At 37.7% G+C, this 26197-nt stretch overlaps 1 protein-coding gene across 16 annotated transcripts in view; it reads left to right on the top strand.

Annotated features, from left to right (window-relative positions):
- The window catches only part of MLLT10 (MLLT10 histone lysine methyltransferase DOT1L cofactor), a 153796-nt gene that overhangs the window by 47762 nt on the left and 79837 nt on the right, over positions 1–26197 (top strand). For 11 of the 16 annotated variants that reach the window (XM_044425346.1, XM_044425341.1, XM_044425342.1 and 8 more), the window contains 3 exons: positions 7853–7956; positions 8430–8523; positions 13062–13157. In XM_044425346.1, coding sequence (XP_044281281.1) covers positions 7853–7956; positions 8430–8523; positions 13062–13157 — 294 coding nt within the window. Of the gene's footprint in view, positions 1–4881; positions 4976–7852; positions 7957–8429; positions 8524–11894; positions 11916–13061; positions 13158–26197 lie in introns of those variants that run through there. The other 5 variants (XM_044425350.1, XM_044425351.1, XM_044425352.1 and 2 more) reach the window with 3 other exon arrangements.

Here is a 26197-nt window from a genome sequence, read left to right as displayed (position 1 = left end):
TGGTGACCACAGAGGTCTGTTCCTGTCAAACAGGAAAGAGAAATGCCTTATGGAAGAGACAGGCTGTGCTTCAAGAGTACTCTTCTGACTGCTTCTTGTTCCCCAAATCAGAACCAGTAATTTCATAAAATGCATACCTCATTGTTAAAATGCCAATAAAAACAATTAAAATACTATTGAAATAAAAAGGTCTTCATCTGGTACTGAAAAGTATATAAAGAGGGCACCAGGCAAACCTCTCTGGAGAGCTCATTCCAAACTCTGGATGCCACTCCCAAGAAGGCCCTTCTTCTTGTTGCCACCCTCCTTATTTCTTGAGGAGGGTCCTCCCTCAGAAGAACCTCAGATGCAGATCTAAGGTGCTGGGTAGGTCTGTACAGGAAGAAGCACTCTGGCCCCAAGCTGTGTAGCTCCTTTGCACTGCCCTTTCACTTGAACATTATGTGAAAAGAACTATAATTTATGGAATTTCCTATTGTAAAATGGGATGAAAACCACAAATTAGCTAGCTGCAAAGGGGGATTGAAATGTTTCCAGATCATAGATCTGTCAGGTGACTATTAGCTAGATGTATGAAGTTTAGCGGCAGCAAAAAACAAGGGGGACACTTCTTGGAAGTGACCATTGGAAATACAGACTGCTTGCTTAACAAGATAATTGGTGTGAGAGGCATTCTAACTGAGGAAGTAGGTGAGCCACCTACAGATGAGGAGGCTGCTACTAGCAATCTAGCCTAACGTATGCTAAATACAATTTGCCACAAAAAAAAAAAAAAAACAGAAACAACTCAAGCACATGAACCTATCCATAGATAACACATTGTCAATATGTAGTATTGAATATTTGTAAAATGCTTTAAAAGTTATTAGAAGAAAATATGAAGCATTACCCACTTTACAAATGGAGTACACTAGTGAAATTTCATTTTAAAATATTTTTATTGCTTACTATAAAGTTAGCAAAGCAAAAAGTTAAGCACTAGGACCCTAGTATATTAACTTGCTAGGTTGTGCCTATCCTTTAAAATAACTAGGTAGGTTGGGTCTGCCTGAATTGCATCCTGACTGCTGAGATGATCCAGCAGGATCTGTCTTAAATTCTCATTCTTGGAATGTCCAGGAACTGGAGGAAGCAGGAACACTATGCCATGTTCCAAAAAAAGGTAATGCAAGGGAAATGTGTATGCAACTTCAACAAAAGGAGAACGATAGCTAGGAATCCAGAAAGGGAACAGCTAATTAAGGGAGGAAGGTGACATATTGTAGCCCAGGGAGCAAACAAGGCACAGAATTATTGGCCGCCTTCAAAGGTCCTCCACTTTTAAAAGTTGAATAGAAGACCTCCATGTGTGGCCTTTTCTGACTTTGCAGCACTAGCTTGGAAAAACCAGACTGTGCGCAATTTTCCTTTCTGTGCAACTTCCAGAGCTACACATGTCTCCTCAAGGTTTGGCCTTTAGAAATTCTGGGTGGCCCAGAAGTGTGGGGGCACAGAAAGGTGCATTTCACTGTGTAAAGCAAGTTACCTAGCAACTGAAGACAGTAGGAAGATAACCAAAATCTGAACTTGATAATTTCCTTCATATGTGGGAGCCCTCTCAAGCTTTCCCCAATCTGAAGTTGGTAAAAGGCACCCTGAACATGAATTTCCATGAGTAATACTGGGTAAAAAAGTGCTTCCAGGCAGTGAATCTAACTTTTAAGAGGAGTACAATTTCCTCCATGGAATTTGGTGTTCATGCATAGTTGAATCACTGAACAGAATTGCCATTTTGCCTGGATACCTACAGCTACTAATATTAGGGACTCTGGGCATCTGTTCACAGTATCCATTGCCTTATCTGCATCAGATTAAAGGGAGAAGTGGAGTTCAATGTTACCTACATGGCACTGTATTGCAAAACATTAAACTGTTTCCAGCAGTTTGATCTAGATAGTAATTAACATATAGCACCATGATATTTCATAGCATAAATGCTACAGCACCGAAGAAAAAATCCATCCATCCACCAATTTGATAGAGGCAGAGCTATCTGAGTTTGGTTCTTCCAACTCCCATCTCTGCTGAATGACCTGGAAGGATGCCAAGGCTAATGACACTGAAAGCCATTAAGAGTGCCTTGAGAATTGAAATCCTCTTGCCTAACTCCCAGAGAATGCAGTCAACCAAAACATGTTTGATACAGGTCTAGATAACCCTGAAATTAGGCTACCACCACCACAGATTCAAGCACCTTGCCCCCCTTCCCAAAAAAGATTTGTAACCAGTCAAAAGTCATTTAAAATATTTTTTATGCAGCTTCTGAACCAAAGAGGCTTTCAGAGGTACTTACATCTAGTCAGTAAAACAAAACAGTCCACAAGTTTACACTCTAAGAAACCATGACATTCATGAAAAAGAGGATGGAAAATTAAATAATTCTTCAGCAGGGATGGTGGAATGACCCTTCTTTCCTTTTCATCTGCTTCTGATTTATAGTTGGATAAATCAGTAGGGTCCAAAGAAGGCTTTTTTAGAAATAGCTTTCATTAATATCTCTTTGAAGGAAGTCTGTAATCATCCCTCTTTCAGAGGCATTAATTCCCCCCCCCCTTAATTGTTATTACATTGCATTTATATCCCACTTTACTTCCTCTTGCAAGAAATCAAGGGTGGCTTACAAGTTTCTCCTCCTCTCCGTTTTATCCTCACAATAACAACCCTGTAAGGTAGGTTAGACTGAAAGTCAGTGATGGGTCCAGAGTCACCCAGTGGGCTTCATTGTTGAGTGAGGAGTAGAACCCAGATCTGGCACTTTTAACTACTGTATGTCACTGGCTTTCCTAGACACAACTAGTCATGCAGCTTGTCATGTTGTGTGGACTTGGTCAACACAACAAATGCAGGGGAAACCTAAATCACTGCGTACCCACTTGGCAAGAATAGCGAGAAATCCTTGCTGCTGTAGCCAATCAACTGCCAGGCACATGCCTTTGACAGTTGTGATGATGGTGGGGGAGGGGGTGAGTGCAATCAGGTTGACTGACTCGCAAATGATCCAGCCAATCACATCCTAAGTTACTGATGCCAAACAACTCTCTGAGCAGCTTTGAATGGGGTGGTGCATACTCTGCTTAGCCTCCTGTACTAGAGGCCAAAGAGAGCATGCCCTGATTCCTTCTTCATCTAGCTCTGGAGCTGCTGGACAGCAACAATGCCAGACCAGTGGGAGTGGGGCTCTGTTTGGCCTTCTCTAGAGTAGGTCAATCAGAGTACAACTCTTTTCCCCTCCTCAGGCTTAGTACTGCAACTGAGTGGCTGTAATGCTTGACCAGAGAGGATGGTGTTATGGTGCTGCTTTTGATTTTGGCTTGTGAGATTTACCCATGAGTTGACTCATGAGTCAAGTTGAGGCATGTCAATTATCACAGCTGCCTACTCTTGCTGACAAGGGAGGAAATCTGAGTTCACATGGTGTTCCATGGGATATCTGTAGGAAGACTAAATGGGATGGTGCACCCCACCCACAGTGAAACCAATCATTTGTTGGGCACATTGTGGGTAGGGTGGTTTCTCAGACATACTGCAGTCATTTGGCTTAACATGTCATGTAAACCCTGCCCAGGATCAGGGCAAAGATACTGCAGAGATCACAGGGACCTGGAACAGGAGAAGCTTTGATTTGATAGCATAAAGGAAGAAGACAAAAGCAGCCATATTGTTGTGGGTGAAGAATGCAGATCACCACAGCATTGTCAGATCTGCCAGCTTAGATATTCCTCTGTCTTTATTATATGGAAGGGGTAAGTTTTGCTGAGTTTCAATATGTAGCAATGGTCGGACTTTCCTTCCATGCAACTGTTAGAGATATAGAAGCTCTCTCTGAGTTAATGTACAAATCCTAAGGGGTAGAAAGTTTGAGAGGTAGAAATGGAATCTGCAATTCACAATTTAATTTGTGCTAACTATCCACTGTAAAATATAAAAGGAGAGCAATCCTATATATCATGATTTAAGGCATCATGAATATGATCTTTTAAATGTTGGTAAGTTTCAGAAGAGCAGGGGGGAGAGATGTGTGCGTGAAGTGATTGGTTGGTGGATGAGAGTGTATGGACCAAACATGGAAGTGTGTAAGAAGAGAGAAATAGATACTATCAGTTGGTCAGCAGTTAACAAAGTTGTGGTCAGTCAGTGGTCTGCAGAATCTGAAGAGGCACCCTCCTCATTAGAATCTCAGATACTGCTGTGAAAAGCATTTAGGAATCAAAAGAGAGGGCAAATTAGTGCCCAGGGAGAGTCAAAACCTAATATTGCCAAGTATAATAAGGGTGAGAGAGATACAAGCTGACAGAAGGGAGTGTAGAAAGGAAAGATTTAAACTGAGACAAATAGAATAAAGATTAGTCAAAGTACATTCAGGAGAGAAAGGAGGATTTGAGAGTGAGAAATGTTTGTGAAGGGAAACAGTGTGCAACCTCAGGCAGAAGTTGATATTATACATGTTTTAGTCACTAAGGAAATAAGTTATTGAACATCTTGAAACCAATGGGCTTCTGGTACAAATAAAGTTTTATTTTGTATAAACAATTTTGAGACAGTCATGCTAACCAAACGTTATATAAATGCTTTAAATAAACAAACAATATTTTGGGGGTTTTTCAACCCAGAGTCATAGGTTGTTTGAATATCAGTGTCTCATCCTCAGGATCACAGAGTCCACTGAAAGAACCTTATAGCTTCTCAAGGGAGAGATCAATAAGATTGGAACAAAATTCCTGGTGGGAGCATTACATACCAAGAGAGGGAGATAATAAGAAAGTGAAGGCACTCCATATCCAAACAAAATACAGAAGTGTACTCATGACACTAACATTGTTTTTTTTTTTTTTTCAAACATAGCCCATCAGTGAAGAATATAAAGGCAGGCTCTGTATAGGCACCAAGCTTTATTTCTCCATGAAAATGGCACCTTGTCTTTGGAAAAATGTTGCTGGTAGGCAAACAAAAGAGCAACTCATACATACCTCATTCTCTTGCTTTAATGTATACAGGATATGTTAACAAATAATGCTAAGGAATACCATGAAATTACCTTTCTTACCTTGTGCCCTGTGTTCACACATTTGTGAGGAGACTCATGAGAGTCTGTGACTGCCTTAAAGTTACCCAGTTGGCTTCATGGCCGAGTGGGGACTAGAATCCAGATCCCCTGAGTCCCAGTCTTGGGGTTTTAACCACTACAGAACTAGTATGGTGTTTGTCTACAAATCTGCAGTACTACTAACTAGGATTACTATGAGCACTTCTGGTTGTTCCATTATATATTGCATTATATTGTATATTATTCTAGATAATATGGAGTTGGAAAAGGTGCAGAAAACATAACTAAAAAGATAAAGGACTGCAGCCACTCCCTTCAGAGGAAAGTTTATACAATTTGGGACTTTTTAAAGTAGCAAAAAGGAGTAAGTTGTGATGGGGAGAACATAATAAGGAATATAAACTTATATATGCTGTGGGGAAAGTTGCAGCACAGTTTTTCGGCCTTTCAGACTTCTAGAACATGGAGGGAACAGTGGGAGATTCAGGCTAGACCAAAAAAGAGGTACTACTTCACACAACACATGCTTAAACCCTAGAATCAGAAGATGTTATCACTACCAACTTGGATGGTTTTAAAAGAGGTTTAAATAGATTCATGGAGGATAAGACTATGAGTGGCTAAAGTTGTAATGTTACAAGTTATGTTTAGATTGAAGGAAGCATGTCGCTGAATACTAGCTCCTGGAGAAGAACAGGCTTTTGACCTCCTGTCCTGCTGATAGGGTTCCCAGAGGCATCCAGTTGGTTATTGTTGGAAATAGGATACTGGACTAAATTTGGCAAGATGCAGCAGGGCTCTCACTTGCAGATGCATGCTTACCCAAAGATACTTCTAATAATTGCATTGTTGCTTTAATCAGTTCTGGAACTATAGGAAAATATTGATTGCGGTGCTTGGGATGTAGATTCTGCATGAGGAAAATCTAGGTTTGCTGAAAAAGTAAAGAAGGGTATAGGAAGATTAGATGATACAAGGAAAAACCTGAAGGCATAATGGGGGTCTCTTACTTGAAGGGACAATTCATGTGTAGTTAATAATTAGAACAGGAGCTCAAAATAGGATATGTTTCACTAAGCTAAGATAAAAAGTATATTATCTTGTGTTATTGATAACATGAAACATTTACTGCCATGAAGTTGTAATGATATCATGAAATGAGACTTATGTGTTGTTAATGCTTGAGCAGTGCTTTCAAAGGATCTATTAATACATTCATAACACATCTTAGAAATTTTCACTCTCAATTTACTCATGTGCTCCAAGTAGGACATACACAGACCTATTTTATGTAGTAGTCATTCCCCTCCTGACATATGTGATCTACTGAATTTTTCAGCTGGTAAACTGTAGGTGTTACAGGAATACTCAGGAAATGTCCACACAATTGAAATATTTATTTGTATTAGGAATGATTAGTTTGCAGTATTTAGTAAATGTTAGAAATGGTTAAATATACATTTTCTAAGATTGAATTTGCTTCAAGAATATAATCACTCTCCTTGAAGTTTCTAGATTGTGTTTGAATGAGCCTATTTGTGAATCTGCATTTTGGGTTTTATCAATTTGTGGAAATGATAGTTAATAGGTGAAGTTATTACATAATCTGCCTAAATTTCTCAAAAGAGGAAAAGGCAGGTTATAAATTCAGTGCAATAATGCTCAGGGCAAATTTCTATGAAATATCGAAATAAGTGACTTCTGTCAATGTGCAGTGTGTACCAACCATTGACATTTACCAAGGGATGCTGCAGTTTTTTACATTGCATTCACTTGACAGCTGTCAGATGGAGACCTATAAAAAGAAAACAAAACTTTAAAGGATCTTTGCTTACAAAACAGGGCGGTAGCATTTTCCCTCTCATCTTTTTCACATTTTATTGCGTGTCCAGCTACTTGGGAATGTGAAGATCATAAATCTAACCCCCTTTTTATGAGCACTTCTTTTGACAGCTGTCAAAAAAGAGAATAGGCTTTTCTTTTTAAAGCTCTTTGACAATTTTTTTAAAGCTCTACATATGTTTTTTTGACAAGAAATATGGGCCTCATTGCATCTCTTGCATATTATCACAGTAAATTTAAGAAACAATCCTATGCAAGTGTAGACAGAAAAAAAGTCTAGAATTCCAGTATGTTCCAACCAACTCTTCTGTCATAGGTATGCTACAAATTGTAGGCTTTTTTCCAGTCTAAACTTGCACCTTTAATTCCATTAACTAGCTAATGACTAGGTAAAGACATAGTGATCAGAAGAAACAGAATACTTTGCATTCAACTATTCCAGTCATCTTGGTATTATTATATACTATTCCTGAGGCCTAGAGTCAGTAATGGCTTCAAGTACAGAGACAGTGCCACTTAGTGTCTTTGTCACAACTCTGATGTGTAACCTCAGTAAATTCTTTCTAATTACTCATTCTCCAAGAGATCTCTTTACCAAAACCAGCCATTTCCAGAATAGAATGGTATAGGTTTGGATGTCCAGAATACGATGAGGAAATGGGACATGTTTACTAATGCTAGCCAGCATACAGGACATTCCATTTAACACACAAACAGGGAATGTTTCAGAGTAGTGACTTAAATTGAACAAGTTTGAAAAGTTAAGCTCCACTCAGTCTTGCTTGTGCTTGATTTTTTCTTTTTCTTGTTTCTTTTTTGCTCATCTTATATTTATACTTTTGGAGTACAACTTTTGCTGCCAATTTTCAGTTCATTTAAAGAGAAAGAATGACTGTGTACTTACTTCTGCCTTATTTTTCTCAATAGACATGCTATATATGTGATGAACAAGGCAGAGAAAGTAAAGCAGCCACTGGTGCTTGCATGACTTGTAATAAACATGGATGTCGTCAAGCTTTCCATGTAACATGGTAAGTAAACAATACTGGCTGGGGAATCCTGCAGTTTTTTCTGAGCTATCTGGCTTTATTATGTTGGTAGATATAGCTTTAATATATGTTGGTACTTTTTCATGTATTTTTCATTGTTCAGACTTAACTAATATATTAAATAGGGACATTTTACTGTGCCATTATATATGTCATTCAGTACAGTATATAATTTCTGCTGTAAGGGCTATATCAGAAGTGTTTGTCCCACCAAGTATTAACCACTAAATCATTTCCAATTACATTAAGACATGTTTAGACCAACATAAAAAAAGTTATACACTGTTGTTGTCATAGGACCTTTTTCCTCTCTAAGGGTGTGCAGAATTGCATTCTTAATTACATAGTCAGAGACAGTCCAAAGTTTGATGCTACCTATATAATAACCTGCTTTAGATAATTTGTTGAATATCTTCAGTGTCTTATGTCTTCCTATATTTTTTTTCCTTTCTCAGTGCACAGTTTGCAGGGCTTTTGTGTGAAGAAGAAGGTAATGGTGCAGATAATGTACAGTATTGTGGTTACTGTAAATACCATTTCAGTAAGCTGGTAAGAATTTCAAATTTTGTATTTTAGTAACATTATATGAATTTAATATTGAGCTACTCATGTTGTATTGCTTATACTAAAACTGACTAACATTTAATCTTGAAGACATTTTAAAATATTGAGATAAAAGTTCATAGGTTAAATTCAGTGTGATACAATATTGTGAGTGGCAGTACTGACTTTCCAATTTGATCCCCTGATGACTTTAAATTTCATTATGGAAATGATCTGAGGAATATCTAAATATTAAAATAACAAGTCTAATGCAGATGTATGGTTGCCTTGCCATGGACTACATATAGAGAACATAAGATTTGCCTACCAGATCAGACTAATCTAGGCCAGTGTTCTGTCTCCCAACAGTTGACAGTGCCTTTGGGAAGTTCACAAACAGGATATTAGGATAATAGCCATCCTTCCGGATCTGTGGCATTTACATCCAGTATTTGATGAGACAGTGTCTTGTAATACAAACATTCCATTTTAACTATTTTGGCTAATAGGAGCTGATGTGTTTCTACTTTACATAATCCCCCCATTTTTTTCTTTAACTGCCTTCTTAAAATCTCTTTTGGCTCACTTTGTTTACTTCTTCTTTGCCAGTGCATATTTTCTTATTGTTCACTGCAGTTTATTCTTTTTTCTTTAAAAAACTTTCTTGCTGTTTATATTGTTCTTGATCCTGCTCTTTAGCTTAACTGGCAGTTATTTAGGTAAACTATGAAAATGAGTTGTGCCTTTTCATATAATTTGTTTTCATTTTTCTTGAGGGACTATTGCAGAAATTTTATAAAGTTTCTTGAATACTTAAAAGGGATTTCACTTTCCTACTAGGTACACTTTTAGCTAACTGTCGTATTTAATTTTTTTAAAATTCCCACCATTTACCAATAAATAGGATGCGTGGAAGTTTCTGGTCATTTCATCACATTCACAATTTTGAATATGATTGTGTCATCTTTATTTCTAAATGGAATGGCAGTGTTTATATTTTGAGTCAGATTTTGTGTACTACTGAAGATTAAATAAGAGACATCTCCTGTTGATTACTGTATTATTTACTGTATTTAGAAATTCTGGGTCTATTGCGATTGAAATTTGCATTAGCTGGTAAAATTTCAGGCAGATAAAGATTCTTGCTGTAATATTTTCAGTTGTACTACTGTAGTGTCTCGAGTACTTTTGTATCAGAGTCAGCATCAGCTATTTATCTTTGGGTGAAGAGACAAATCGTATTTTATTATTTTTACTTAGAATCTCCACCCACAGGGATTTTGTGCATTAAAATTTGTTTTGTATTGAAGTTTTCTAATGGACTCTGCCATACAATTCACTATTTGCTTTCTTACAGATTTATAGAGAGACCCCTATGTTGCCATAAGTTATGGATAAAATTATGGTTTTTACTAATACTAGTCTGCTTATGGTACATATCTTTATTTTTATTTAACTTCTATACTGCCCAGTAGCAAAGCTCTTTGAGGCGTTTACAACAACACATTAAAATAGATTTAGAATATAAGACATCATACAAAGGTTGCCATACAAAATTTAAAACCAAATTTAAAACATTTGACGAATGGGGCAGCACAGAAGCCTTCTAAATAAATAAATATATTCCATTAATTTAAACAAGGTAAATCTTAGGAGCTGTTTAAGCAACTAACAAAGCACTAATTAACTAAGCAAATGCCCTGTGGTAGAAGACAGTCTTAGATGATGGCAAATTATGTATGTTCTCATTTAATTCCAAGCTTTCTTTTTGTGTGTGGAATTTCAGATGACTTGGCAACCATGACCATCAGTCTTTCTGATTTGCTCCATCAATTTATGTGCTCATTGTCAATTTTGATCCTATCCCTGCTTTGGAGGTATAAAACATGACTCATAAGGGATGAGCCATCCTGAAGCAGATGCTTCTCAGAACTTGTTGAATCTTTCCCCAAAAGAAAAAAAGTGCCTTTACCATCTATAATTTAAATGTCTGCATTCTGATTCTGTTGTATTTCACGAGGAGCAAGTCTTGTCAACACAGTATGGATGTTTTTAGCTTTAGATAATTCAGAAATGACCTATGGGGATTCTATAGTGTATAGAACCAGCAAATCAAAGTGTCATAGTTCAGTTTGCTGTTTCCCAGGTCTGGGTGATGTGCCTGTAGTGAGATGCCTGATATATATCCTTGTGCAGTTCTTTCTCTCCTGCTGTGAACTTCATTTGAAGGTTCATGGTTTCCTTTCCCATCTGGTTTTTACTTAGTGTAACTTTCATTCCTTTTGATAGGTTTCTTGCTGCCTTAACCTGGATCTCTGTTCTTCCTTTTCCCTGCTTGGCAGAGTCTTTTCCCTTGCTTCTACTTCATCCTATGTTTTTAGACATCTCCTGCTTGTCTTGATTTACTGCCAGATATTGAATTGAAATGGCAGTTCAGAATTGTGTGCCGCTTGCCTACCTCTTGTATTAGTATTGTCTATCATCAGGCGGACTTCAATGCAACAGTAACTACTGCTAGAACTTCTTGGCCCATTCTAAGCATGAGGTAACAAGGTGGTTCCATGTTTGAACGTGCACTGCTGCCAAGAATTAGATTTTTATTATTCAGATTCTCTCCTCCCCACACGCACTCTTACATTATTAACATTTTCTAATAATTATCTTTTTATGTTCCAATCTGTAAACTGACTGATACTTAACTGTTCTTCTGTAAGCTATATGACCCTTTGATATTCCATGTATCCATGGGCTTGCCCTGCCCTGTCTTTCCAGTGTAATGCCTTAGTTAAATCAGTGGGGTTTTCATCATATCTTGTTTTGCACCATCTAGTAGTCCTCTTACAGTTTTCTTCCTTACATCATAGTCTATTGGCTTATTTTCTTCTTAAATGCAGCATGAAACAGTTTTGGAACTTATTCAGCTCATTTAGACCAAACTGATAAAGTCTGTCTTGGTTACAATTTTTTCATATACTGGTTCATTTTTATTGATGAAAGTCAAGTTGTGTTAAGGTTTAAATCCAGTGGATTAAGGGCCATTATTCCATTGATTTAATTGTTTGTACTTGAAGTAATTTGACTGCTATATTTTTGAAAAACCTTAGATTGACAGTAAAACAAACCCTTATGTGTGAAGGAAGACTAGTGTTAATATTGTCACAGTGTAATTAATTCATAGTTGTGCTTGCTAAATCTCTATTACTGTGATCATGCAGCAGAGCTGGCAATATGGTGTGCTGGTGTTGTGGTAGGGTGGTGGTGGTGTGGTAGAGTGGTGCTATGTAGTTGTTTAAAGAAAGTTCATACACTTAGGACCTATGTATGTTGGATTCTGTGTACATAGTTGGCTGTGAAAATATGACATCCAATATATGACTGAGATGCAAATTATGGGGCATGTAAGTATAACCTCCTACCATCTTTGTCACACATATAGCCAACAAATAGAGTGCTGCAGAGGTTGGTAGCTGCCATGTAACTATAAGGATCTGAAATGGAATTCTTAGCACTTCTCATTGTTGTGGAAGGATGTTTGAAGAATTCAAACTTTTTAAGTGCTTCTGGATTTTCATATAATTTGTTAATGCATGCCTTTAAACACCTGTTCCACAATATTCTCCAGTTAGTGACATGATACCTTAAAACAATAAAATTCCTATCAGAAAAAACGTCTAAGAAAAAATGTGCAACCCAAATAAGGAGGACAGGGTTTACTGAGTAGTTTGTCCAATTTACATAAATCTTGAAAACTTAATTTTTTGGTTGTAAATTTTGCAGTTTTTAATTCATGGAAGGAATGGAATTGTGTATTACTTTTTACAGCACCATAAAAGAACAAGTAAACATGTGCCAGTGTTATATTGATGCCACAGCTGTTAAAAACAGTTGTTATTTTTAAGTACTATACATACAAATGTTGCATAGGGAGGAAGAAAAATCAAATCTAAGATATATTCAGCATCTTGGAAAGTTTCTTGTGATTTGATGTTTATTAATATATTACTGTTTATATGTTAAGGCAGAAGTAGGGAACCTATTGCTGTTCAGATGTTGATGGACTCCATTATTCCACGGCATCATAAATAGTTAAATATGATGGGGGTTGTAAGCCAAGAGCTTCTGAAGAGCCATGGATTGCTGATTCCTGTTTTAAGACATGATTATGTAGAGATAATTTGCTTATTGATTCTAAAATGGCTGTTGGCCTTTTAAGAAGACTTTTTATCTGATTTAACGAATAGCTTCAAAGAGCAAATGAATAGATGCATTCTTTTAATTCTTTAAATATAAAGTGGCCGCCTCACACACATAACATTTCTTAACATACACACCAGCAAAATCATACTTTTGAATACACAATACTGAATTTATGAAAGTCAATGTGGATAACTTTCATACTTTACTGAATTGTTTTATTTAGATGAAGTATGTTTTGGTTAGTGTCTCAAGTTGCTGATTTTTTGTTTTGAGTGATAAAGTAATTGTCAGGTTTTAGACAGGTTTTATGTATATTCATATCATGAATATATATTTTGTCTTTTTAGAAAAAGAGCAAACGGGGATCTAATAGGTCATATGATCAAAGTTTAAGTGATTCTTCCTCTCACTCTCAGGATAAGCACCATGAAAAGGAAAAAAAAGTAAGTGGATCTGTTACATAACACATCTGCTTTATCGTATTAGCCCCTTCTACATGTTTCATCAGTAATCATTAAATGTATGAGGATGTTTGGTTTCTGCAATGTAAGAAACAGATTATATTGATAGTATCTGCATGTTGATTTATAGAAAACAGGACATAGTGAAGAAGCTCTCCTTTTTGTTCCTACATTTCATTTTACTAGTGTCCTCTTTGTTTCAGTTTGCTGGGCAAATGGGTTTGGAGTAGGGTTTCTTGCATGCAATTGATTTAGTTCTAGTTTTTGTCAAAAAAAAAATTAGTGAACTTGTTTTTCATTTGAATATATGAATAGCATACTAGTCCCTAAACATGTCAGTTGCTGTCATATCTTACTCTTTCTTGCAGTCTTTCATGTATCCATTTCACTTCTCTATCGAAGAAAGCAAGCTAGAAGTTGTTTGTTGGCTGATCTTTTGGTGGTACTAGCCATTTTGTACTGTAATTGCAGGGTGCCATTGTCATTCATATGGAAATTTGTAATCTTTCAGTAAATTGTAAAAAATAAATAAATCACTAAACACTAATTGCATCCTTGTTGACTTATTCTTCTTATACTTTGATTTTAGATAGTTTAGGGAAGAAGGTTGATTCAGTGTTGGTAAGTGAATACTTGCAAATTTTTGGCTCACAATACCAAATTTACAATTGCTTAAAGTTATTGTTTTCCACTGTGTAGAACTAAAATAGCAGATCTGCATAAAATAACCCAGACCTCTGTTGGAGGAATCAAGACCCTGTCTGGATGCTCTAAACCCATGTTCAGTGCTATTTTGATTTGTGACGTACCTGTTTTCTTAGCTATATTGACTAGGAATCTTCTGGATGTATGCATTAAAGCAACTCTGTTAAGCTCCTTGACAGTAATGTGAGGTAGAAAAGTTTCCATCAATTTCCATTACTAAACTTTTCTGTGGAAATTCTTTTTCTTAAAGTGTACTGTTTCATAGAATTATTTAGGATATTCATGTTTAAATTAATTGATACAATACCAATTATACTTTAAGATATCAAATTTGTATTCTTGCTAACAAGTACAACTCCCAGGAAGGATGAAGCATGATAAACTGACCTTTTGTTAGAGATACAACCCATCCATCCTTCAGTGAAAGAGAATGTGGCTTAAATAATTCTACTTTAGATTTGCCTCAGTTTTATCTGGAAGTAGTAAGTAGTATATTTCTACAGACATACATAGTGCAACTGAAGGTGCCTTAACTGAATTAAACTTTGTTGGTTAGTGTCATATAATCCTATAACTATTTTCAGCATTCTAATAAATATAATTTCCAAGTAAAGGTTTGAATTTTGTGAAGGTAGTATTTAAACAACATTAAGTGAGCATCACTGAATTGTTTTTCCAGTTGGATATGTCACTTCATTTACTTTTGGATATTTAGAATACTTTTGAGATAGTTATATATAATTTTAAAATGGAGTACCTTTTCAGTTCTGCTTATTATATCTAAGTCATATATGCTAAATCAGATCCCAGTCCACTTTAGTTCAGTGGAACTTTTTTCAGTTCTAGTTGTTTTGAAAAACCCATAGTTCTGTGTATTGCAGAAAGTAATATGTTTTATTTACTTTTTAATGCCATCATATGAGTAAGTTTTTTATCTTAGGCTATGTTTTGAATGTAGTTACAGTTCCCCTATTCTTTCTAAGCAGTACCTATACCTGAATGTACTTCTTCAGTTGCCACTGCAGATTACTGATAAAGTATTGACCATTAATGGTTCTAGAAAAGGGTGACATTTGGAACCATTTTTTCTTATAGTGTATAACAATCGTATACTATTCTCTTACTGATTGAAAACAGTAATCCTATTACAAATAGCGAACTCATTCTTTAAGAGTGTGTGGCAATATCCCATTGCCACACACAAGAGCGGGGATAGTAGGCTTGGAGAAAACAAGAAGCATTCCCCTGACACCCCCCCCCCCCCATGAGGAAGAAACTTCTACATGGGTAATGATAGGAATGAAAGGATGATTTGAAACAAGGAAGTAGGAAGAGTTAAAAAAAAAGATAACAAAGAAAATTCATTAGCCTAAAGGAGGAGGGGGGCTGAGATCAGATAGCACAGAGTGTGAGGAAATTGGCAGGTAGACAAGATAGCAGGAAACTTGCTCAGTGAATGACCTCCTGACTGTTAACAAACACCCTGCATAGGAAATAAGCTCATTATAATTCACCTGGGAGGGACCAAGTGGGAAGGAAGAACAGGTATCAGTGGCACAGGATAGGAGGATGGAAAAGATTTGTAACCTCCCAGTACCCTGGCCAAAGGGGGAAAAGAGGAGGGAGAAGCGGCCGGGGGCAGGGCATAAAGGAGATGTGAACATGTGCTGAGTTGAGTTGGAAGAAGAGAAGGAAACCTCTCCAACTTCCTTTATTGCAATAAAGTTTCAAAAAGAACTCTCTGCGTGCTTGGAATATTGTTCTCTTCCGAAGGAAAGGAAAGAATATTTTTAACAGGTAAGAACTCCAAAAGGTCCCAGTGATAGCTGGCTATAACTCACTGGTCACAGGTTGCATTTCATGGCATAGGGGAGAGAGAGAAAGCTGGGCTGAATTTCAATGGGTATCCTGGAAAAGGGGTTTCTGGCTAGTTGAAACTCTGAACAGTTTCATTTATCTGAAAGATTTCTGCAGCCTGCTTGCCTAGTGGGTAGATTTTGAAAAAAAAATGCTACCAAAAGCACGAAAGTTTAAAGTCAGTTGATTTGTACTCATCTACTTCCAAATCCAACATTTAAAAATGGACTTTCATGTGCACAATGGGAGTTTCCCTTCCCGTCCCGTCCCGTCCCGTCCCTTCCCTTCCCTTCCCCCTCTAATGCAACTCCCCCACAGGCAGCACAGATTTGCTCCTAAAAATTTGCCCATTTCTTTGGAGCAGATTTGAGGGCTGGGTACAGGGTGGAAGGGAATTTCATCTGCCTGCAGTGTTCTGTTATAGATGGGTATACTAATGGATAAAACTTCAGTAAAAGTTTACTTAATTATATTTCAGTTTATGATTTTTCTAAATCATGTGATGCAAAAATTTCAGTTTTGAAAATGTAAGGATTTTTGATAAGTCTAAAGAAATGTGAGCATGAGATTCAATTATAACAGATACAAGCCTAGGCAGTGTTTTAGAGGAGAAGTAATGATAGGAATTATGATACGGATTATTTTAGCTTGATTTTTTCAGGTTATAATGAAAACTTGGATGTGGAACTTTTTGCTACTTGCTCAACTAGCATGTCCAAGTCTTTGGATGAGCTGCCAAAGTGTTCAGCCCCGACACTTAATGTATAGGACAGTTTGCATTGTGTGGGAACAGTATGCATCACATGAACAAAATTAGACTGAAAGTATAATCAACCAAATAATATTGCTTATTTTACACAATTATATTTTACTTATTGAATATTTTACTATTGTGAAATGTACCAATTTGTATTATACTGAAGAACATTTAAATGTTGCAGGTAGAATAAAGAATTTATTATCCAGTAATAAATATCCTATGTGAATGGAGTTTAAAAAGCCCTTTAAGGGCCCCAGCAAAATCCCCCCACCCCCAGTGAAATCTAGAGGGCTGGGAAAAGCTAGTGCCCTTAGTAGGAAATGAATTTGGTTCACTAGTGCCTATTTGATTTAATGTGTGCTGCATATGGTCAGAAAAGCTGTTCCTGCTCAATTATGCATGTCCAGGACAGAAATTCATTTGGAACATGTGTCTTGTGGGCTGAGACCCTTGTTTTGATGCTGGCTTCCTTCCCTCCTTATTTTTTGGAGGGTGAAGGAATGCTTACTTCTGAGGTACTCTTATTTCCCTTCTGTCTCTGGTGGTGGGGATATAGACACTTGCATGAATTCTTGTTTCTCATGATTTGATGAATTAGGCAGCTGTATGTAGGAAATATACAAATGAATTTGGATAATCTACTATTTTTGAGAAATATAATCACTGGTAGCATCTTGAATGGTATGTTCCTGTTTCTCTTTTGATGGTGGCTTTTTGTGGGTATGGGCATGGATTGTTCTTGAGGTAGAAGTGATGGTTTAGTGTCAGATTCTTGTGAAGTTTTTGAAGGACACAGCCTGTCAGTCTCTCCTAGGTGAGACAGTTTGTTTTTCCAAGTCATCCTAAGTTTTCATTGGGATATTTATTTTTTGCCAGGCACTTAAGAAGAGCCTCTGCTTTATGGATTATCTTCCACTGTTAATGAGGAGTACATCTTTTGAAAACTTGTGTATTCATTGCTAGACAGATCTTCAGAACGCCTGCAAATTGAACTCTTCTGCATGCACTTTAGTAATTGAATTTGTTGTCTTTTGGTTCTAAATGCCAATAAACCATTGAGTGATACTACTTTTGTATCACTTTTATGATCCCTCCCTTTTTAAAGCAAACTGAGGTTCTGGAGAGAAATGCTTCTGGGACTATTCCATACCCAACAGCTTTTCCATAGGTTAAACTTGGGAAATACTACTGTATTTCCAAACATCCCCTGCTCCGCCCCAACAAATTATAATTTTTATGTGGGTCACTTGGAAAGGTGACATCGTCATCATCATCAATTTCATTTTTATACTCTGGTGGGGCCTTTGTGCGCAAGCCAAATATACTTGGGGTTGCAGGCATGGCTGTATTACAGTGATAGGGCAGGTGGTATATGCAACTACATGTGATTGATCAAGTAAGCCTGGAATTGATTAATAAGTAGACAGTTTACCTGTCTTTGATCTCTGTTTGTAGGCTTTATATCTTGCCTTGCTTAGCTGAAGGTTCAGAATAATTTCCTCCCTCCCCACTACTTGAAGGTCTGTCTAAAATTGCTTCTAACTTCTTTAATTTGAGATTTAAGTTTATCCAGTGGAGAGTTACATACCCCTTCCCATATCACTTTACTTATATCTCCCATATTCTTCTTCCAACTATTCTACTGTGAGATGTTCCTCTTTGCCTTTTGGAAAGACTTCTACATCTAGGTCCCTGTTCTGTGGTGACCTTTCTACAATTTTATTGTTTCTCCACTAAAAATGAAATATTATTTTTTAAATGTAAACAACAGGAAATAGCCTCAGACTCTCAGACTGTGAAACTATAAGATAGAGCCATGACACAAATACTGTCAGTCAGAACCAAACATTTGGTAAAATCTAACTGTTTTTACACTTGTCTAAATGCTTGTTGTGTGGAACCCATACAAGTTTTTAGGGGTAGGGAACTTCACATGCAGAGGCCACCATCAAGAAGGTCCTGGTGTATTTCATTACCAGGTATACTATTTATAGCGATGGGACTCTGGTGAAAGTGGGATTTCACATGGGAGCGGTTGACATTTACTAAAGTGTGGCCACAAACAATATAGAGCTTTAAAGGTAATAACAAGGATATTAAATTGTGCCTGGCAACAAATTGGAAACTGCAATGGTTATTTTGAAAACCATTATGCACTAGCAGAATTTTCAAATACTCAACGTACATTATACTGTTCCAACCTGGATGTGGCTGAGGTATAAGTGATAGTAGCTTGTTAAACTGTGACATGTTGAAATGTTACATGATGAACATGCTAGTAGATCATTTTTGTTTTGTCTGTAAATCCTATTATAATAAAGATTGATTATGATTATGTTGTATTTAAATAGTGTGACTTGGATAATTAATAGAAGTTTCAAACTTTGTTGAAAGAAACTAAAATCTACTACTATAAAATTTAGTGAATTTGTCATTTGTCAACTGCTTGTTAACCAACTACAGAGAGAGAACTCAGCCCAACTAAAAGAAAACTAAAAATGCGTCTCTTCCTTGTTTTATAGCAGTGTGAAGAACACAAAAATTACATAAACCTGTATGTGGAATTTTTACCTATTCCTGCACATCCTTAATGCATTAATGCCCCCGGAACTGCATACTTCTGACCTGAAAAGTTGCCAAAAGAAGAGAAAATCATCAAGTGGCATCTCATTGACATAGTTCCATTTACCATTCAACTTAGTGCTCCACTGAACATGTAAAAGGCCTGAAAGGCCTGTTTGTCTAGGCCAACATGAGTATGGCTACATTTTCTGTATTCTAAGGTAGCTCTTACAACCTTTGGCTCTTTAACCTGGTTTGCGTACTTCTATGGCTTCTCTAGAGATTCTGCATAGCATTGGAAAGGAGAAGGAACAAAACAGGACAAATAGTATTTGTTTGGTCACTCGTCACTTTGTATTTCGCATCTTGGAGCCACCACATAGAAGACTACTGTGGCTGCACGTGTAGGGGTAAAGAAGAAGTGAACTGCATCTGGTGGGATGTATACATTTTTCAACCACACAAAGATGCCATGCACTGTAAATGGAAACAACAAAATTTTATTGCTACTATCTTTTTTTGAAGTTGGATAGTAAAGTTCTTTCTCCAGGTCTAGTAGTACAGTGGAAGTTACTACTGTAATTCTCATAATGAGAAGTGAATTAATTCTCATTAATCTGTACTAGATTGGAATTTGGCAGCAAGCAAACAGGACTTCAGTCAGATGGCCTGTTGAGAGTCCCTTTTGAGAGTCCCTATAAGTTGTTGAGGGAGGTGCAACAACTAAATGGTCTGTTCCATGAGATGTGGGTAGCATGTAGGATTGCAGGACACTCTGGGAAGATATATAGGCTGAATTTCATGGTAATCTTGGTGACACACTGATTTAACTGTAGAACAGCATCCTGTCCTTTTGCCATGAGACATGGCTGCCCCCCAACTGTTCCTTCCTATTGGAGACACAAGGCAGCTGTAATGGGAGAGCAAACATCTAAAGCACATCTGGAACTCACATTGTACTACTGAAGCTGAAGATGAAAAAACTGCAGTGTAGATCTTTTCAAAATATTTGGTTATGGCATGGGTACTAGAAAAGTCTCTCCCTGTGCCATGGTCTACAAATTTTTCCTCAACTGATAATTGGATGGAAATATCAGTGGGTCAGTTACGTTCTTCCTTTGCCCTCAGTTTTCAGTTAGCTCAGTTATATGACCTTTACTTTAATTATGCACTGTGTTCTCTTTGATTAGGGTATTGCTGGACCTTATCTCTAAGAAAATATATTTAAAGTAAAGTATATTAACAGAGCTGTCTCCTCTCCCAAAAGCATGCTTATTATTCAGGTTATTCTGGGTTATGTCACGGATTATGTGTATAGGGCCAGAAGACTTTCCAGATAAATCTAGAAAAATGTGATATTTATATGCTCAGTGCGAATTTGTGGATTTTAAGCTTTCTTATTTTGTTTGTTCACAATATGTTTCAGTTGATGTCATATCTATGCAGAGGTGATACGCAGAACAATTGCTGAGAGAAGAAATTACAGAAAAAGTAGCTGGCAGAGGCCTTCTCCATCCTCCTCCTTGTTCTTGCTTCCTGCCACAGCTTCTGCCTTCCACCTCCCTACCAGATCAAAGAGAGATTGACCCTTGAATATCTTGAACTTGCAGTGAGAAGAAAAGTACAGGGAACATTGACCTGTTGCTTCCCTTGAATGCAAGAGTATAAAGGATTTTGTTTGTGATTGCCAGGCTGCTCTTGTCAGGCAGGCAGTACATACTTTTTCTTATGGAAAGGGATAGCTTGCAAGTTGGAAATGAAAGAGAGAGGAACTGTGTGCTCAGCCTGGTGGCAGCAAAGGTCTCTTTCTTGAGTTGGTTGTAGAGAGCTGAATATGGCACAATGACTTATCCATGAGCTAAGGCCATCAGTCGAGCAACTCTGCTTCTTATTGCTGCCTCTATGGCTAGAAAGAGGGAGTACTTTACATAGGAATGCCATAATGCTGCACAGCTTGCAGTTTGGGGGATTACAACAGGGAAATCACTGATAACTTCAGGCAAGTGCAGATTACAAGGATGAAAGTACAGGAAGCAATGAACATTATGTCATGTCCATCCTAGCACATAAAAAACAGCTGGGACTACTGTTTTTTTGTTTGGGTTTCAAGAGTATTGTACTTGGATGGGGGATCTAGGAAGTTCCAAAATGTATAAGCCTCTCATGATTGCCTTAGAGTCTTCTGGTTAATTTGTCCATTCCATAGGTTGTGGTGGCAAGGATACTTTTATTGCAACAGTGTAGTCAGAAGTAGGCTTGCAATGAAGCTCTGTGGAATCCATTTGTCAAGCATTTATGGACTTCCTCTTGTGCTTGGACCTATCTTAATAAGTGAACCAAGCAGAGCCAAGAAGTAGTCCACAAACACTTGTGGAACAAACATTGTGCCCCTGGCAACCTTCTGTGTCATGCGTAGCATGGCTAGCTTGCATGAGAAACCCCTTTCCCAGCTGCTAGGAAAACAAGAGGAAAAGACTGGTGGCGTATAGGCCTCAAATACTCCTGGGCCTTTGGGCTACCACATAGATCAGTGGTGGTGAACCTATGGCATGCATGCCACTGCGGGCATGCAGAGCCCTCTCGGCACGCGAGCCGTCATCCCAGCATCGCCCCAGCAGCCGAGCATCGGATAACAGCACACACAGGGGCCATGCACATGCTCGAAAAGAAGTAGCGGTGCCAGGCAATGATGTCATGAGCCGCGACTCATTAGCTGCGACTCGTCTGAGCTTTTATATGCCCAGTCAGGGCGCTGCCAAGGATATACATATATTTGCTTGGACTGACTGTGAGTTGTTTTTTCTAAACTAAAACCTCAGTGTTCAGGTTTTATTGCGATAAGTAAGTGGGTTTTGGGTTGCAGTTTGGGCATTCGGTCTCTAAAAGGTTCACCATCACTGGGTTAGGGTTAGAAAAACGAGGTATCCTGGCATGATTTTGATGGTTGGAATGTGTTTAGAATGGGCAGAAATGATGAGCTGTGCAGAAAAAGCTATTCAAGGAAGGCTTTTGCAAAATCATCGTCTTTTCAATGGCAATTTTGTCCTATATTAGGGTTAGGGGTGTGCACCAGGGTAGTGGCGGTGAACCTATGGTTGCCACAGCACGTACACAGAGCCCTCTCTGTCAACATGCGAGCCAAGTCACTCCAGCAGCCAAGCATCGGATAACAGCGCACATATGGGCCATGCGCATGCTCAGAAAGGAGTAGCAGCATCAGGCGATGAGCCACGACTCATTCGCCATGACTCGTCCGAACTTGCGCACTGCCAATGATATATGTATATTTGCTTGGACTGGCTTTGTGTTGTTTTCTCTAAACTAAAACCTCAGTTTCCAGGTTTTATTGCAGTGTTGGCGCTTTGCGATAAGTGGGTTTTGGGTTGCAGTCTGGGCACTCAGTCTCTAAAAGGTTCACCGTCAGTGACATAGATCAGCGAACATCCCTGCCTCTTCCTCATAGGAAGTAGGAGCACATTCTGGTGCACAATTGTAGTGGTTGCTTCTTTGCAACAGCTGGGCTTTCCTCCAGGGAGGACTGCTGAGAAGGAGCCTTGGAGGCTGCCATGCTTTGGGGGAAGAGGCAGGGTGTTGGAGAGTTGATAACAACATCTTCTCTAGTGTCCATGCTGCCTGGGAGTCTAGGCATCTGTCTTAGGGATGGATCAGAGTGTATCCTGTTCATAATAGTTTTTCAAAGTCATGGCTAACTCCAGCATTGCTGTTTCAGGCAGCCTGCTGAAAAACAACAGTGGACATCTGCAGTAAAGACACCCTGCAGGACGGGAGTGGAGAGCAGTCCACTGGAGAGAGGCAGATGCTAATGTGTCTCTTGTTAGGAGGAGTCCAATGCTAGAGCCTGGACAGCTGGAGTAGGTTCTGTAGTAGCTGCTCTTTCCAGGCAACTCTGTGTTAATTGTATTTCCAGACTATGGAAACAACAATCCTGGGTTCAGACATCACAAGCAACCCTTGTAGTACAAAGAAACCATAGAAGAAACCATTATTTTTATCATGTTTTCTAAAGACCAAGGTATTATGGTGAAATACAATGGCCAGGTTTAGATGACATGACAAACCATGGTGAAAAATACTACTGTGGCTTGTGGTGTCATGCAAACCCATGTGTCTCCTTTTTATCACTCCTCTGTTTTCTTTCTGTTTAGCTTTAAGTTTTTAGAATTCTCTTTATTCTTGCACTCACACAAAATAAACTAATCTTAGCAAAGTGTTTGGCAGGCTTTTTACATTTCTTTTTACTCAGTATGTAAATAGATTTGAGAATTCATTCATTCAACTTTAAAGCATATTCTTCTGTATTTTTCCTGTGATTGTATAATTGTAAACTTGGATTTTTGTTTATAACTTTTAACATGCACAATTTCTGTGATCTTTATTTGTTTATTGCTGTAAATGTTCTTATTTTGAAAACAGTTGTGCAATCCATTATGTACTTTCTATCTCAGCATTCTTCCAGTCATTTGTACTATTTGCATGTACCATTTTCTTAGTAGAAGTCTCTAACAAACATAATCTGAATATAAATTCATTGCCTGATGTTAAATCTACTTTTAGAATTAGTTATTCTGATTATATTAAAGTCCATCTAATTCATAATTTGATCCAAAATACTGAATTCTGTCAAGGCGTCTTTTGGCAGTAAGAGACAACTGTTCTGTATGTAGTAATATAAAGAATGTAACTTACACACATAAACTTGTAGAATAAATATTTTTCTTTCCTGCTGCAGCAGTTGAACTAGATGAATGTTGACCCCCCCTCCAATTTTAATACTCAAATTAGTTACTGTAACTCTTCTCTGTTCTTAATATTTGGTAAATTGTTACTTGTCTAAACAGTACATAGACATGTATCATGGGTAGGGGAAGTACAATCTTTCCTTAGTATTTAATGTAATAAGTCCTATTAAGTTCAGCAGGACTTACTCCATGGCATGTGTACATCAGATTGCCACATTGGTTCTGGGCACTTGTTTGAAAGTAATAGGTGATAATCTGCAACATAAATAGTGAACCATGGAATACATTGGTACTGGAATTGTTTCCAATTTGAATTGGGTTTGATATTGACATGCTTAGTGGCTGCAACAGGTAATATTCAGCCATAGTTAAGTGGACAGGGGAGGGCATTGGAAACCCCCACTGGGGAAGAGAAAAGCTGGTGGGAAAGAATATTCTATGTAGTCTAATCTCTTCACTGTAGTTAAGTGCTGTTTGTTTATTGTGTCTGCGAGGCAATTAGTTGTAGATTTGGGGTCAGGAGAATACAATGCTACAAAGAATTCAATTGAAAAATAGTGTTTGGAAGGGATGTTTTCAAAGGCAGAGGAATGCAACAAAAATAAATTTTACAGCATTGGGATCCTCCCTAAAAAAAAAAAAAAAGTAAAAATATATATTTTTTAAAAATCCCCCCCGCAATTCAGAATGCAAGTTAAGGCTTAAAAATTAATGGACTTAAGTATCCCTGCATTCAATTGCAATGTACAACTGTAGCTGTAGTGAACATAATTTTCTTTTATAATCACTTTGTCTAGTGGATCAACAAACAACTATGTCAACAAAAAGTCTATTTTGGTCAATAATCACTCCCTCTGTCTAGAAATAAATTATGTACTCTTTACAGTTATCCTCTAACTGAAATTTTCAGATATGAAAAACTGTTACTTTTCCCCATCTTGCACAGCAAGAATTGTAGCAGTTCTTGTATGTCATCTCACTCCAATTCTACAGCTTACTCCTTTTTCCCAAGTTACTTAAATTATGGGAGCAGAACTGTAAACAGTCACCCCCAAACAAAATCCTTCAAATAAAACTATTCTTTTCTTTTTTTGCCTGCCATTCAAATTCATATCTCTTCAAACTCCTTCACCATCACACCTTTTCCAGGTGATGGGTTCCTAGCAGGAAGAGAAAGTTCAGCAGCAAGTGAAAATATTTTCCCTCTCCAACATTCCTGGTACCCCTTTCAGGGTCCTCTCAGTGACTTCTGAAGAAGTCACCTTCCATGGAGTGAAGGAGTAGGGTGGTTTGGTTACTGATGAAGAACAGGTCTCATCTACTCCAACTGCGTGTTTGGTTTCCCTACCTCCTTTCCAGGTGTGAACAGTCCAGGATGGAGATGGAAGAGCAATTAAGCTCCTATGATTTCCTTTTCACCTTCCTACTTACTTACTATGCTCAAAAGCAGATGGTGGCAGTCATCTCCCTAAACCCACTTTACCTTTGCCCTTTTTACACAAGTTAATGTTGATAGGAGAGGGTGTGGAGGAAAGCAATAGAGGAGCAGTCAATATTTGTGCCATGCAAGGGCAGCCTGCTGCATAAAGCCTTCAGCAGAGATTAAGTTGGGAACCAAAGGCCTTTCAAAGAGGACACAGGAACAAAGTTTAATCATCCCTTGACTACAGCCATGTATATATAAAGTAATATGAATTATAGGAGTGTTTACTTACAGAAGGCAACCCATAGCAACTGTTGGTCAAGGTGAACAGTAACTGAAATGTGCATTTTCAGATAGGGTAATGCACTTGCATGTATACATGTCTGCACATGCACATGTATACACACATGCACAGGCTTGTAGCTAGGGACCTATAGTATAGTGCAGCATTACAATTTAAGGATCAGTTTGTAATAAAGTCTTTTTAGCGAGATATGACCGTTTTGATGAAGACTGGGTTTTTTGGTATAGAGTAGATTGTGCTCACTGAGAAAGAGTTTAAATTTTCCTTTCTCCAGCTTAAATTCAGAATATATTTTTGATTGCTGCTTGGAATACAATTGTGGTTTCTCTCCCCTTCACTCTGCCTCTATTTGAGTTAATTTAAAAAGTAGAAGTTGAAAGCAAACAGGTTGATGGTCATCTTTTCAAAATTATTTGTGGGATCACTGATAACCAATCTGACTTGAAACTTATTATATGTTATTGGCTGCATTTGGATAGAACAGTAAACAATATTTTAGTGTTATCAGAACGAACTTGTCCAAGCATTGGGTTTTCATGCTTCTTCTCTCCTTTTTTCTTCCAATGTGAAAGGGGAAAATCAGAAGCCTCAATTTTATTTTTTTAAACACCATTTATGGTGGAACTTTAAACTATGGTTAATCTTAACCAT

This window comes from Varanus komodoensis, unplaced genomic scaffold (genome assembly GCF_004798865.1).
Source record: "Varanus komodoensis strain SLA01 unplaced genomic scaffold, ASM479886v1 scaffold15, whole genome shotgun sequence".
Lineage (NCBI taxonomy): Eukaryota > Metazoa > Chordata > Lepidosauria > Squamata > Varanidae > Varanus > Varanus komodoensis.
Note: the sequence above shows the minus strand (reverse complement) of the source record. Positions and strands in the feature narration are given on the sequence as shown.